Below are 15,685 nucleotides of genomic sequence, written 5' to 3'. Positions count from 1 at the left end.
GAAAAGATATCACATAGCATCACAGACTAGTTATAGCACGGTCCAGGGCTTGCATTGGGAAAGAGTTCAGATTAAATATAACATGTAGGAATTGTTCAACAGAACACCATAGGAATGCTTAAAATGGCCGGTGTAGTCGCAATAACAACTACAATTGGCAGAATTGGCAAAACATTTGCATAGTTCCAGTCCTCCCTTTCGTACCACCCAAAACACACACACATGTACACACACACGTACACACACGCACACACACACACACACACACACACACGCGCGCGCGCGCACACACACACACACACACATACACACGTGCACACACACACGCACACACACACATGCACACACACATACGTGCGAACACATGTGCACACACACACACGTGCGCGCGCACACACACACACACTGATGGCGACACGCACATACACAAACCCACGATGCAAGTGGGATGCATAGCTCTTACATGCGTGTTGTTCGTGCAGTTGAGGCATGTCTTGACGCCGGCCGGTGTGGCGTCCTGGCAGTCGCTGTGCCCGTTGCACTCGCACGGCGTTCTGCACCGTGATCCCGTCCAGTGATAGTCACACTTACACACATTGGGTGAGACGCACTGCCCATACTCTCCACAGTCACTTGGACACACAGGTACACATTGTCTACGAACAGGATAGCACACGCATGCCCACACACACACAATGGGCACACAATGACAGGTTCATAGCCTTGACTATACGGCATACCGTAAAGTCTTGTATAAAGGCCGCGGCTTGGTGAAATTTTGCAGGCTTCTATATGAGACAGGCTTCTATACAAGATAGGTATTTCTATGTATGTCAACACTAAAACCAGGCTTATGTGTGATTTGATGGGCCCAAAATTGCGGCTTCTATTCGAGGGCGGCTTCTATTCAAGTGTGGCTTCTATTCAAGTGCGGCTTTTATACAAGACTCTACGGTATGCTTTATACTTCAGCATTGCACGCCGAACTCGCAAGGGAGAAAAGACAAGAAAAAAGAAGATAAGAGCGAACACTGTACAAAAGGAAGGGAAAGACAAAGGCTGAACAAACAGGCATGTTGCACTTTTAGTGGCACAAAATGTCCTACAATTCCTCAGTTCAACTACACCCAGGACCAATCATGAGTAACAGGACTCAGCGAGAGTGAGATGTCACAGTCAGGCTGGAGTCATGGCAACGCTGGCTTTCGAGTCCACTTGGATATCAATTTGTGTGGTCTCGCATCATGATAATTACGATTGGGGCAGTGGACGTCACCGCAAGGTGACACATCCACCGGCACTGGCTGAAATGGGGCCTTTCTGGCCAGGGATCCATTGCCGCTACAGCCATACACGTCATACCGGCACACGGCACAAGTGCGCACCCAACGGATAATGTTATTAACTTATTATGAACTTTGCTACGATCACAGTGGACCCAATTTGACCCAGCAGTCATTATTAATTTTATTGACTTCTGATGTCCTCACTTTAGAATCGGGGAGCAGGTCCAGCTCATAAGCCAGTGGGAGGTGAGTATATCAGACCCCGGCATCGCAAAGTGGTTAAAGAGCGAAACAACCCGTTCACTGTGTGCCATTGTGCTAGGTCACGAGTCCCCAATTAGCCGCAGGTTGCAGTGCGGTTGGAAGATCCTTTCGCGTCCAAGCAGGACTTTAACCTTGTACAGTACTGCGCCTTCAGTTCTCAGTTATGACCGTATAAGGCCGTCCCACTATGCCTGCCTATGAACAGAATATACTCTGTACTGTAGACAATAGTGTGTGCCATCTGGTCAGTCACCACCGTGCACTGCACCAGCCCCATGTGCACCGGCCCATGGTTCCTTTGTCTTAGTGTCCTACTCCAGCACAGTCTTGGGCAGGAAAACGTCAAGAAACCACATGTAAGCACATTGACCATGTGTCATTGTGTATGTGTGTGTGCATGAATGCATGCCTCATGTATTGATGAGTCACTCAAATTGATCAGCCGTTTGGCATACCCATTCATGTTGTTAAATCCAGGTGCACAGGCGCAGCCAAATCCGTCATCTTCGTCCACACATATCTGTGTGTCGGGGCAGTTATGTGTGCCAGTCGAGCACTCATCAACAAGTGGGCAGGTGAAGTAGTTCCACGGATTGCTGGAGATCTGCAAGGGATGAGCAACACACAAGTGAAATATCACAATTATTGTGCTGCTGCTGTTTCATATGTACACATTGTACTATGAAACCTTTAGCAGAACGATATGTAAAGAATACCGAACGTGAGTGTTGCGAGACACAAGGTGGCACAGGCAGATCATAATAGTATGGTACACACGTGGACGAGTTCAACACTCCAAGTATGCTGATATTTTGCCTTGCTAACTGGGAATGCAGCATGTTCTCCAAGGCTGTTGACTGGCTTTCTACATGGCTACAGGCACAATGCACGTGGTAAAGAATAAAGAATGCATTACGCACGACATCCGATGTCGATAGGTCTAAACAGCACAGTACACCGCAGCAGTACTAATAATTATATTAGCACAGACAAGTTCCAAAGGAGAACAATACGTCACAAATAGAAACTCCCGGCTCAACTGTATAAACTACAAGAACTCAACTGGCAAGACAGCAGTGCACATACATACATACATACTTCGGTAGTCAATGCCCGGGGTTGCACAGTACAGTCAGACCTCGCTTAACCGCACACATCTGTTTTCCACAAAATATCCGGATAGGCGAGGGAACCGGATAACTGAACACACATACTGGATATGCATGCGGCATGTCAAAAGCAGTGGCGTCATACATACATGTAGACGGGTCCTATGCAGTACACCTAGCATGCACAGTATGTAAAACAAGCGTGAAAAATGACAAGTGCATGCAGCTGAGTGCTGTCTGCATGCACCCAGCAGGTCAAGGACCTCGTTTGCTTGTACAACTTCCTGATTCTAGCTTCTGCAAGCCACGTGCAACCGGATACGACGAAGCTTTTTGTACACATTTTAACCAGTTTGTACGCAAAATCTTGCACCGGTATGCGGATCGCGAGGTCCGGTTATGTTGTATGCATAACATATGCTGCACATCGGTAACCAGCGATTTTCTTCCGGATGGCGAGGGATCCGGATAAACGAGGACCGGATAAGCGAGGTCTGACTGTACTTCACATTCACAGCCATAGCAGTCGCAGCAGCCAAAGCAGGCAGAGCCGCTATAGCATCCACAGTAGCCATAGCAGCCAAAGCATACATAGCAGCCATAGTAGGCAGAGCAGCCATAGCAGGAACACCTCCCCCCCCCCCCCCCTCTTACATGGAGAAGCACACGACTGACCAGGTTTGGAGGAAAGCGTGCGTAGAAGTCCGAGAAGCGGCTGTACATGCTATTGAACATGCGACATGTGTCTGGCATGCTAGGTCCGCCACTCAAACACGTCCCATTGCCAGTAGGTTGTCGACACCACCCACAGCCAAGAGCTTGTCGACAACTGGAAGAAATGCAGAAACAGGAAAACAACATAACGATAGTAGTAGAGGTGGCGTTTACCTAACCTATAATAAACTAATTATCCAATCTGAATTGCATGATACATTTAGAGTATGTTATCAATACAATGCTCCTCCAATCAACAAAGTAGCAAAGGCTCCCTGATCAGAGAATTTGCTAGCTAGATGACCCCGTACATGGTGCAGTGGTAACAAGTAACTGAACGATACGGCCATACATCTGAGCCGAGGTTCCAATCATTGCTGCGAAGTATCACCAAATAGGACAGGCTAGCAAGGCGGACATCTTACCTGTGACAGTTCTTGAATCGGCCACAGTGAATCACTGGGCACTGACTCTCCTGGGAAGCGATCGATCCACACCTCATACCCGGGCACAGCACATTGCTTTCATCGAGTGACATGCAGGCCTGTTGTGATGCACTCCACAAGCAGCGAGGTTGCTGCAGCTGGTGCGATAGCGGTGGTGCGCTGTAGCTTATTGACTCCACACAGGCCGAGCATGTGGTGTGAGCGGAGCAATCCACGGGACACTCCACGGAACACGTCAACGAGCAGTTATTGACAGGCTGCATTGAATGATACAACATAACATGAACTAATTATTCAACTTTGGAATGGGTTTGCTCCCCACACTGGAGCTCCAAAAAGAATCATCGCCGAAGTCACAACCACTTTCTCGTGATATTCATCTGTTTTAAGCGTAAAACAAGCATGGGCATAGGCAGGGAACGTCTGTCAAGGTTCATTCATACTGACATTTAGATCACTTGGAAATGGGTGTGCTGTATATGCTGAGGTCACCACCCGAAGTCAAATACGGTAACCCATAGTGAATTTGGTTCAAACGGGAATCTCTCAATCTGTTGTGGGCGTAAACAAGTGGACTGTATGAACACCAGAGCAAGAGTGATGAGCAGCAGTGAGCCGTGAGCAGCAGTGAGCAGCAGTGAGGAGCAGTGAGCAGCAGTGAGCAGCAGTGAGCAGCAGTGAGGAGCAGTGCCGAGCAGCAGTGAGCAGCAGTGAGCAGCAGTGAGTTGCATGACTGGGAATAGTACAAACTAGACACGTTCTTACCAAAACAATACTATCATTTCTTGCAGCAACTGTGCACATCTGAGCAGGATACATGACTCCAGACCTGCAGTGTAAGCAATACAAACACCATCCAAACGTACCCAATAGTTTGTATTACTTGTAGGTAGAAATACAACACCACAATCTGCCTAAAAGTGGTTTCAACTGCACGTCCATGTACATGGATATGCAACAAATGCCATAACAATATAAACGTATAATTCTTATCAGTTATACAGGCTTTACAAGCAAAGAGGTCTGCGAGTTCACATTTTTTGTTTGCCTCATTTTTCGCCCTTTAGGCTCGCTCTCCGACACACTTTTGTTGAATGGCAATGGAAACATGTTCATCATGCGCAATGATAGGCTTAACGAGACCTTGGCCTTGAAGATGATCAGTAAATCGGCCCTAGAGATACCTGCCGAGCACTAGAAATACAAGAGAGAAAGGCGTAGAAAACATGTAACTCATGTGTATGACGTATTGCATCAACCCACCTGGTGTACATGAGGGCAGCTGAAGAACAGTTTGTTCTGGATTTCAAGCACTTGTCGCACTGGGCCTGCAGATAGCACTTTGTGCCGGCTACTGGACAGTCTTGCCAGCGTGATAGTAGACTCTTCTTCCCCATGGACGTGTTCTCCTCCGTCTGACATTGGGAAGAGGCTTGATCAGCACTGGCCAGTGAGCAGGGGGGATTGAAAAAGCGAAAAGAAGAACAGTTCAAGTAGGCATTATTCATTCACAGCCGATACACGAGAGTGCAGCTGATAGCATTGGCGTGATATCCAGTGCAGAACAGAATAAACAGAATGCCATGCTATGCGCCTTACTTATCTACCCCATCCAATGCCCTGCAATCCGCACAACTTTGACAACACAGTTCATCTCTCCGGTGTAGTTGTAGTTTCACTCTCGAGGCCACAGTCAATTAGATAGGTGTACATTGAATCCGCAGCACATAACCGACAATGCGAATACAGTAGAGTCGCCAGCCCAAGAACGTAATACTAAGAATGCCACAGCCCAAAGCTGGGAAAACAGTAAGGTATTGCATGTTGTCTGTTGTTCTGGGAGACAACTTTTCTTGCACACGTGCCTCCGTGATAAAGAGTATATACACAATGTACATGCTTGTGTCGAAGAAGTTTAGAATGTGCTACAGGTGGAATCCTGATAATTCAAACCTCGAAATGCAGGAAAAACTTCTAATTAGCCGGAAATTCTAATTATCCAAAACATGAACCCACAACACAATATGTATATCAAAATGCTCTCATGGTCACGCAGAGTTGCGCTATGGACCTTAGACACAGATTTCACGGATACTGAACTGACCGGCACAGCCTGCTCGTGCAAACTGAACTGACCAGTACAGTGTACAGTGAACTTCGAATTACACTTTGCTAACTTCGAATTATCAGCACAAATCCCACACATTTTCTATGTAAGTGGAATCCGTGGAACTTCGAATTAACCGGACATGTCTGGTTCGAGGTTCGAATTATCAGAATTTTTTATGTGGGAATCGTATTGACAGAAATCGGTCCTGGAAAAACTTCTAATTAAGCGTTATGTTCGAATTAAGCCATAATTCGAATTATCAGGATTCCACCTGAATAAGAATGCAGCCAGATTGTTGAAAATAGGAGTGGCCCAGCCTTACCCCATGGAAACCACGTTCTTGGTCGTGCGACTCAACTGTATTCAGGAGCCGGTGAAGTATAACCTAGCTTCACCTTTAATTGACTGGATAATAGCACTTACTTGTAGAGACATCCAGTTCGGCCAACACAGCCCAGGCAGGAGTGGAAGCTGTCACATTTGCTATTGTCTGCACACACGGCATTTTCGTAATCATCTGGGGTACCGCAGTGACTGGTGTTGGAGAATTTGGACACACAGTATGGGTCGCCGTGGCCCTGGGGAGAACACCAGAGACATGAGCTGTCCAAAGCACCGCACGACGTTTCATCCATGGCCAGCGAACACCAAGTGTCTAGCTGGTCGGGCACGGTGAACATTGCCATATCACCGGACACCAGTCCGTTCTTCACTCCACCCAAGACATAGGCAGTGTGCCCACTACTGCTTGGCGTGGCTGTGTGATACTCCAGGTACGGTATACTGAAATCATCTGAAAATTCAAAGAAACACACACACACACACACACACACACACGCACACACATACACACACGCACACACACACACACACACACACACACACACACACACACACACACACACGCACACACACACATACACACACACGCACACACACACATACACGTGTGCATACATAAATGAAGAAACGAAACACACGGAGTGCTTCCAATGAATGCTCCGTGAAATTCTCTATTGAACAACATCAGTGCAGAGCTGGCAGGTACCAAGGACTGATTAACTCAGGACACAGAATGCACACTAGTGGTCCGGTCTCACCCGCAAACACTGCATATTAACTTAACTAGCCATGTGCATTGCGCCAGGCGGGCCTACGCAAAGCTGCACCTAACATACCTGTTTGCTGGGAGAAATTAAGCACAGCAAAAGCCGCACATTTTGTGTTGTACAGCAGCACGGTCAGCTGAGAACAGGCTGGAGATCTCTTCAGAGTGCTGCCTCCGATCACAACGATCAAATGGCTGTAGAGTGTGACTGACTGGTGCCCGGAGATATCAGAAGGTACCTGGATGCGGAGAGAGAAAATCAAACTGGCATTTCAGAAAACCGGCCGTTGCACAAACGGTGACTGTGCCAATTGCCCATCATGCATAGGATCAGCTCTAAACTATAGTGAGCTGCTACATGCACACCTGCAAGAAAATACTGCAATTTCACAAATTTTCAGTGTACTTTTATTTCCGGTACTTTCGGTGCCTTTGTTTCTTACATAAAATTTCAATACACCAAACAAACACTAACACACATAATTATGCCAATAGGGAACTGCTTCTCTGTACCTAAAATGTCTATTCACCTAACCTGGCCTTTTGCCCTCATACCGAGAATATTGAGCACCTAAAATTTCTGAAATTAGAGTAATCCGCTACTACGGCCTCAGCATGGTAACATCACCATGGTAACATCACCAAACAGTAGTATCTCAGCATGGTAACATCACCATACAGCAGTACCTCAGCATGGTAACATCACCATGGTAACATCACCATACAGTAGTACCTCAGCATGGTAACATCACCATACAGCAGAAGTACCTCAGCATGGTAACATCACCATACAGCAGTACTACTGGTGTGCGGATGGTGTGCGGATGGTGTGCGGATGGTGTGCGGATGGAGATATTGCTCCTCCGCAGTTTTTCTACAGTTTTTCTAATTGCTTTATCCACTATCCCAGCCAACCGTTTATTAACCTACTTCATTACTTTCTTCTGGGCTTCAGGAGTCGGCACCAGTAGTTTTCGCCGCTGTGGAGTTGCCCAGTCCGCTATTCCTCCCTCCAGCTGGTTTTCTTGTTACCTGGCGAACCGGCCATTGCGCTGTAGTTTCGGGTCGCTTTCGGCGCCTTCGCCTTTGGCCTTGGGTGAGCTGGCTTGCTGTGCTGTGCTTCGCGGCTGGGTGCTTTCCCGCGTGGTCTGTGACGACTGACGTGCGGGGTGCTCTTCACACCTCACGTCTCTTCGCGCCTTCTTCTGGCCGTGCTCGTGTGTCCACTGTAACTGAAGTCTGCAGCTGTCTATCTATGAGCCCAGCCCAGCACGGCGTCCTTCAGGTTCGCGCGTCTGGTCGCACGTCTGGCCCACGTGTTAGCTGCTTGTCTGCAGCCGCCATTCCCCTGTTATGTCGTCTCAGTCACGCAGGGGAGGTAACAGCAAGCGCTTGTGCTGTTCCTGCAGTAGGTCATCGGGCACGTGCCGCTCTTGCTCCTGCAACGCAGCAGGACGATGCTGTGTAGACTGCTACCCTGGCAGGGACCAGAGATGCACAAATTTCGGAAATACTAATCTGAGCGTTACTGTTGTCACTGGCGGTGCTGCTGGGGAGCGTTCGCTGCCTGATGCACCACCCGAATCAGTACCGGGGTGGGTGCCTCGCAGAGGGCGGAATACTTCGGTTTCCAGGCCCCAGTCGTCGGCCACGGAACGTTCCCGTGCAGCATTGCACCCTGGAGCCGCGAGTTCTATGCAATCTTCTCAATCTGTTGCTGCTGCTTCATCCATGCAGCCCCTGCGGGTGGATCTGCCTGCTCTCGCGTGCTCGGAGACGGCTTCAATTGCTCGTGCTGTGCCTGTGTTGGCTGAGGCATCGTCAGTGGGCCTGATTGATATGGAGACGGTGAGTGGCGACGGACCAGCATCATCAAGCCAAGATATTCCACCATTGTTGGCCACGGCACCTCCCATCGCGTTGCTGGGGGTCGAGGGCTCGGGCGCTTCTCAACGGGACGGGTCTCTTGGTGGGGGACGCCCAGTGTCTTTGGCACAGGCGCCTGGCATCCCAACAGCCGGCCTGATGGAACCCAGTACTCGCTGGCCCAGGAGATATACGACGAGGTGGTTCACTGGAGGAAGTCATTCTTCAAGATACCATGTGGTTCTGTTGGGAAGGAGCTTGTTAAAATGAGCTCTCTTCCTACATCAACAAGTATGTTCAGTCTGGCGGAGACGACACCGATGCGCTATTCTACTTTTCCATCCTGCCGGTTCTCACGCTGCAGCGGACGGGAGCTAAATGTACAGACAAGGAAAACAGCGGTCATCTACAGAGGCGGATGCGGCTTTGGAAAAGTAACGACATTCAGTCTTTACTGGAGGAAGGTCGCTCTCTTCAGCGCAGCACAGGGGGTCGGGCCTCGGGCGACGGGAAGCGCGGACAGGACGATGCGGCTCGACGTTTCGCCGACTGTATGACTGCTGGCAGGGTGAATGAGGCGTTGAAAAGTCTGCAGCCCGAATCCACAGCCGGCACATTGAAGCTTGAGGACGTGGTGACGTCTTCTGATGGCTCTCAGGCAACCGTGTGCCAGCTATTGCTAGAGAAGCACCCTGCAGCGCAGGCTGCCTCCCCGGAGGTACTCTTGCAGGGTGCCCGGGAGAACGTCCACCCAATCCGATTCGACTCGCTCACGTCCTCACTATTGTGAGACACGGGGCTGCATTGCGAGGGCTCGGCTGGACCGTCTGGTCTTGATTCGGCTTGTTCGCGAAGGATGTGCTCTTCATTTAAAGGCGCATCGACAAATAAGTGCAATGCATTGTCTGGACTCGCGCACCTCCTTGTGAGTTCCAACGTTGCACCCTCCGGCCTGGTACCCTTTCTCGCGTGCCGACTTGTGGCTCTGGACAAGAAGCCTGGTGTGCGCCCAATCGGTGTTGGGGAAGTCCTGCGCCGCATCATTACCAGAGCGATATTGAAAGGTGTTAACCAAGATGTTCAAGAAGCGTGCGGTTTCATACAGAAATGCTCGGGTCTTCCTGCGGGCATCGAAGCTGCTGTTCATGCCATGCAACGCCTTTATGATGATGAGTCTTGCGAGGCTGTTCTTTTGGTAGACGCACGTAATGCCTTCAACTGCTTGAACAGACAAGCAGCTTTGCACAATGTACAATACCTGTGTCCACCTATTGCGACAATACTGAAAAATTCGTATAACACCCCGGCTCGACTCTTTGTTGGAGGTGGTGGTGAGATTTCGTCCGACGAGGGCACTACGCAAGGTGACCCGTTGTCCATGGTCTTCTACGCTTTAGCGGCGCTCCCTCTAGTCCGGGCACTGCAGGTTGTGCATCCTACCGTACGGCAAACGTGGTATGCAGATGATTCTGGTGCGGGTGGGCAGTTGACTCGTCTCCGTGGATGGTGGGACAGCGTTGAGGAACAAGGCAAGCTGTACGGATACAACACCAACCCGGAGAAAAAGCTTCTTCTCGTGAAGCCCGAGCAGGAGGAGGAAGCCTACAATATGTTTGCTGGTACTGGCATACGTATCGTGACCGGCGCCACGAAATACCTAGGCTCCTACATTGGCGAGTCTGATGCTGTTGCCGAGCATGTGCGGCGGCGAGTAGGCGAGTGGATTGTGGAACTAAAGGCACTATCGGATGTTGCGCGCACGGAGCCGCATGCAGCCTATGCTGCCCTGACACATGGTCTTCGCGGCCGGTGGACCTACCTCCTCAGAATAGTACCTTTTCCAGCCGATTGCCTCTCTCAGATGGATGACATGATGCGCACGGTATTGATACCTGCGGTAACTGGCAGGGAGGCGTTTTCGGACAACGAATGGGCTGTTCTTCAGCTTTCCACACGCCTGGGTGGCTTTGCCGTGCCATCCCTGTCTCAAATGGCTAATGGAGCTCTGGAGACGTCGAGGAAAATCACATCAGATCAAACGCTGGAGATACTCGACCAGAATGACCGGTCCAGGCCCTCGATATCGATAGAGCATGCAATTCATTCAGCCCAGTGAGCCAAGTCAGCAGCTCTGGCGGAACGGCTAAAACATGACGAACAGCGGTATATGAGCGCCAAGGAAACACTTACTCCGCTTGCCGCCCGCCAGTTGGAACACCTTTCGGCCAAGGGTGTATCGAGCTGGCTCCACACCCTTCCGCTGCGTCAGCACGGCTTCAGTCTGTCCAAGTGCGACTTCCGCGATGCCATTGCGCTGAGGTACGGATGGCCTCTGAGGGATGTCCCGGAGAAATGCGTGTGTGGCCAGGATTTCACCGCGGCTCATGCGATGTGCTGCCCAACCGGGGGCTTCCCTACCATTAGACATAACGAGGTACGAGACATGATAGCGGACTTAGTCACGGAGGTGTGCCCTGACGTGTCTGTGGAGCCATTGCTCGCGCCGCTGGAGGGCGAAGTCTTCAGAGCTGCCAGCACCAACACGGCACATGATGCCTGATCTGACGTCCGCATACGTGGGTTTTGGACAAGGGCACAGAACACTTTCCTTGACATTCGAGTCTTTCATCCTGACGCCGCCTCGTACGCAAAGAAGCCCATCGCTGACCTCCTTCTCCAGCACGAGACGCAGAAGCTGCAGTACAGCGAAAGGATTGTCAATGTTGACCGTGGTAACTTTACCCCGCTTGTCTTCACCACGGCTGGCAGTGCATCCCCAGAATGCTTGCGGTTTTTGAAGCGATTATGCGCTATGCTGGCACAGCATGATGGCAAGCCCTACGGCGAGGTTATGGCCTATGTCAGATGCCGTCTGTCGTTTGCACTCCTCCGAGCTGCAGTTATGTGCATCAGAGGGGCTCGCTCTGCATACCATCGACCGGTAAATGCATTGCGCCCACTAGCCATGGCTGAGGGACGGATGTAACAGTGGTGTGTATAACCTCGCTAATAGAAGTGTCCTCAATGCTAATGGACGCGTCATGTTTTGTTTATAATTTAAGGTGCAACTTAACGCTGATGTGGGTATTTCTTTGCTTTTCTTCATTTGGTCCTTTAAAATGAAGCGGCTTTTTATTTCCTTTTTCTTCTTTTGCACCGAGATATTATTTCTTGCTGTTTTTTACCGGATGTGTCACGACTTTGAATTGAATTGAATTTTCCTGAATTGATTTGATTTTTAGCGTTATGAGCGGCTTTATTGACATTGCTCTTCAGATTGGATTTTTTATTGGCCCGTAAAAGAGGCTTCTTTACTACCATACAGCAGTACCTCAGCATGGTAACATCACCATGGTAACATCACCATACAGCAGTAGTACCTCAGCATGGTAACATCACCATACAGCAGTACCTCAGCATGGTAACATCACCATGGTAACCTCACCATACAGCAGTAGTACCTCAGCATGGTAACATCACCAGACAGCAGTACCTCAGCATGGTAACATCACCATGGTAACATCACCATACAGCAGAAATACCTCAGCATGGTAACATCACCATGGTAACATCACCATACAGCAGTACCTCAGCATGGTAACATCACCATAGAGCAGTACCTCAGCATGGTAACATCACCATACAGCAGAAGTACCTCAGCATGGTAACATCACCATACAGCAGTACCTCAGCATGGTAACATCACCATGGTAACATCACCATACAGCAGAAGTACCTCAGCATGGTAACATCACCATACTGCAGTACCTCAGCATGGTAACATCACCATGCAGCAGAAGTACAAAATCCACTGATTCTAAATGAGTGCCATCGTCTACAGTGTGTACTACTTACAGCAAGAGGCCTAAGGAACGTTGGCACAGGTTGAGTTGGCAGAATGTACTCCCAGGTCCAGTCCCGCAGGCGCAGTCTGAACAGTACGAGGTCGTCGGAGTAGCTCAGCGTGCGCCCGTCAGCCACGTGGCCAGCAAGATACTGGCTTCCGCCCAGCACCACAACACTGTCCACGTCACCGTCTTCACCCTTCACATAGCTGGCTGTGTGGCCATACACTGAGCGTAACACACCAGCAACAATGCACCACACGTTGAAGGACCAAGCACCATGCACGAGACATCATAAATTCACAATGATACCCTTGCTGAGGAAAGGGCTAGTTGCATGTCTACGGATGCTGGGAAAGCCTGATCTACTTCGAAGTAGAAATCAGTTCATATTTCAAGTTGAATACACAAAACACTCAAACAAGCTACCTTGCACATGGCCTTTCCTACAGATCACACCACTCCATCTACACTTCTCTATGCGCCTCCAGCACTGCCCTGTTACGTATATATCATATTCTCAGTTTAATAGTGCAGCTGATACCACCATTCCCCAGAGATTCACACGCAGGGATAACTAGGGATCAGATTAGTGCTGCATGCCCGTCCTGCATGCATGCTTGGCTGCCTGGTCACACCTGGTCACTTCTTACCGCTGGGCGCTGGTCCTTGTGTTTGTCGCTCCACCCAAACTCCCTGGGATAGCCTGTACACATGTACGGTTCTGCAGCTGATTATGGTCTTCATAGACGAGTTGATTGCAGCATAGCCACCTAGGAGTAGAAGCTCCCTCGAGCCGTTTGTCGCTGTCATTGTCAAGCTGTGAAAGGCCCTGCCAAGAGGTGATGCGGAGCCCTGCAGAGTAGAAGTTTGGCGTTTTAAAGGATAGAGGAGTAGAAAGTGACATATACTCTAGTGAGCAGTGAGAGGCAGGGAAGGGACCTAATAAGAGAGCGAGTGAGCAAGCAATGGGGATGGAGCTGGGGGGGGGGGGGGGAGGGGGGGTGGACGAGGAGGCCCACTCATACCAGCATCCCATCCGGGAAAACGAAAGAAAGGCAAGTTTCTGATCCTGATAGAGAAATTGAGCTACACGCTGGTAAGAGCAATATTCTATATGCACTGAGGACATGAGCAGCTATGCACTGAGGACATGAGCAGCTATGCACTGAGGACATGAGCAGCTATGCACTGAGGACATGAGCAGCTATGCACTGAGGACATGAGCAGCTATGCACTGAGGACATGAGCAGCTATGCACTGAGGACATGAGCAGCTATGCACTGAGGACATGAGCAGCTATGCACTGAGGACATGAGCAGCTATGCACTGAGGACATGAGCAGCTATGCACTGAGGACATGGGCAGCTATGCACTGAGGACATGAGCAGCTATGCACTGAGGACCGTATGATGAGCAGCTATGCACTGAGGACATGAGCAGCTATGCACTGAGGACATGAGCAGCTATGCACTGAGGACATGAGCAGCTTCTGATTCTGATACTACCACTGACCTGTTGCAGAGAAGTCCATGTACTTTTCTTGATGCCCAGGCTTAGCTCCCATAGCTCAGAGGTGGTGACATTGTTCTCCAGGACACCACCAAACACATACATTTTCTGCTCCTGCAAAGACTTTATTGTACACCACGCAAAACACAAAGCATTCGAGAAAAACAAACAGTCAAAGACATTGAACTCATCTCGGGACTCATCGGGACTCATAACTCTGCAGCTTAGGGAGCGAGTGTGGGCAGGCGTGTATTTACAACCATTTTGCCAGGCGTGTAACAGTTATTTACCAGCATACGATTCTACCAGAAGCACAACTGCAGCGGAGTCTTCACAAACAATAAGTGTAAAAATGGAAAATTCACAGGGACAACAAAAAGGTGATAAGAACATACCAAAACAGTGGAGTGAGCGTATCTCGGGGTGATCACATTGTCACCTCTTTGAGACTTTCCTGCCTTCATTTTCAGCACGTGCCACGTATAGGAAGATGTAGATACAACTGCAACATCCGCCGATAGCATTCGCCCAGTGCTGTCGATGCCTCCAAAGACGTACAGCAGGTCTTCAAGGGTGCTGCGAATGCACACGGCTGTGTGCTCGTAGCGAGGAGGAAATGATGTCATCGGGCATGGGTTAGAAACTGTGCATTCGTGGATGTTGTCCAGCTCTTCAGACAAGCACACAGCACAGGCAGGCAAGAACACCAAACTTCATTTCAGGAATAACCAACTATTCTTGAGAGGAATTAAGCCTATCTGTGACACACGTCAGATTTCGCTATACATGTACCACCAACTCCAATGCAACCATTAATCGCACTAAATGGTCTTCTCGTTGCAAAAACCTTTTTCCTTCCAACGCATGCAAGACACATCAATATCTAGGTGATTGGTTGCTTTCCATTACCATTCCCTTAGCAAAGCTGAACCCGAGGATCCGGCATTTCTTTCCTTACCTTGTGGTACCAGCCAGCTGGAGGACAGGTTAGCCCAGCCAGGTTGGGTGGGACTGGTGCGTGGGTTGCTGCAGCCTTCCTCAGTACTGGATGTGTTCAGGCACCGGCATTGTCCAGAGTTCTGCACAGGGCAGCACATAGCAATATCAAGACATGACAGGCATGATCATACTGCGGACAACACTTCAAAAGTGTGACAGGCCAAATGCAAAGGTCTGAACAACTACAGCTGTCGGGCGCCGAAGAACGGAGTGCCAAAGAACGGCCAGGCTAGAATTTCACCAATTTTTAAGAACGGTGTAGGCTGGATTTTTTGCAGATAAGAACGGAAACCATAATTTACACTATAATGTAAACTCAGACGTATAACTCTGCATAAATGTACATGTAAGACTGTACCATCAAATAAGAACGAAACTGCTGTGTTTGCTGAAAATAAGAATGGGCTAAGCTAGAACCCTGACCCC

The 15,685-nt window shown here is 49.5% G+C and overlaps 1 protein-coding gene across 2 annotated transcripts in view; it reads right to left on the bottom strand.

Moving 5' to 3' along the window:
• The window catches only part of LOC135830846 (multiple epidermal growth factor-like domains protein 8), a 36,129-nt gene that overhangs the window by 8,264 nt on the left and 12,180 nt on the right, over positions 1-15,685 (bottom strand). Inside the window, exons 11-23 of one of the 2 annotated variants that reach the window (XM_065343049.1) lie at positions 15,219-15,339; positions 14,656-14,930; positions 14,264-14,383; positions 13,402-13,603; positions 12,759-12,976; positions 7,108-7,276; positions 6,353-6,722; positions 5,083-5,262; positions 4,585-4,648; positions 3,799-4,076; positions 3,314-3,488; positions 2,006-2,154; positions 464-656 (exon numbers count right to left, since the gene is read on the bottom strand). In XM_065343049.1, the coding sequence (XP_065199121.1) occupies positions 464-656; positions 2,006-2,154; positions 3,314-3,488; positions 3,799-4,076; positions 4,585-4,648; positions 5,083-5,262; positions 6,353-6,722; positions 7,108-7,276; positions 12,759-12,976; positions 13,402-13,603; positions 14,264-14,383; positions 14,656-14,930; positions 15,219-15,339 (2,514 nt within the window). The remainder of the gene's footprint in view (positions 1-463; positions 657-2,005; positions 2,155-3,313; positions 3,489-3,798; positions 4,077-4,584; positions 4,649-5,082; positions 5,263-6,352; positions 6,723-7,107; positions 7,277-12,758; positions 12,977-13,401; positions 13,604-14,263; positions 14,384-14,655; positions 14,931-15,218; positions 15,340-15,685) is intronic. The other variant, XM_065343050.1, reaches the window with a different exon arrangement.

This window comes from Sycon ciliatum, chromosome 1 (assembly GCF_964019385.1).
Source record: "Sycon ciliatum chromosome 1, ocSycCili1.1, whole genome shotgun sequence".
In the NCBI taxonomy this organism is placed as follows: domain Eukaryota; kingdom Metazoa; phylum Porifera; class Calcarea; order Leucosolenida; family Sycettidae; genus Sycon; species Sycon ciliatum.
The sequence above is the reverse complement of the archived record's forward strand: the minus strand, read 5'-3'. Positions and strand labels throughout refer to the sequence as shown.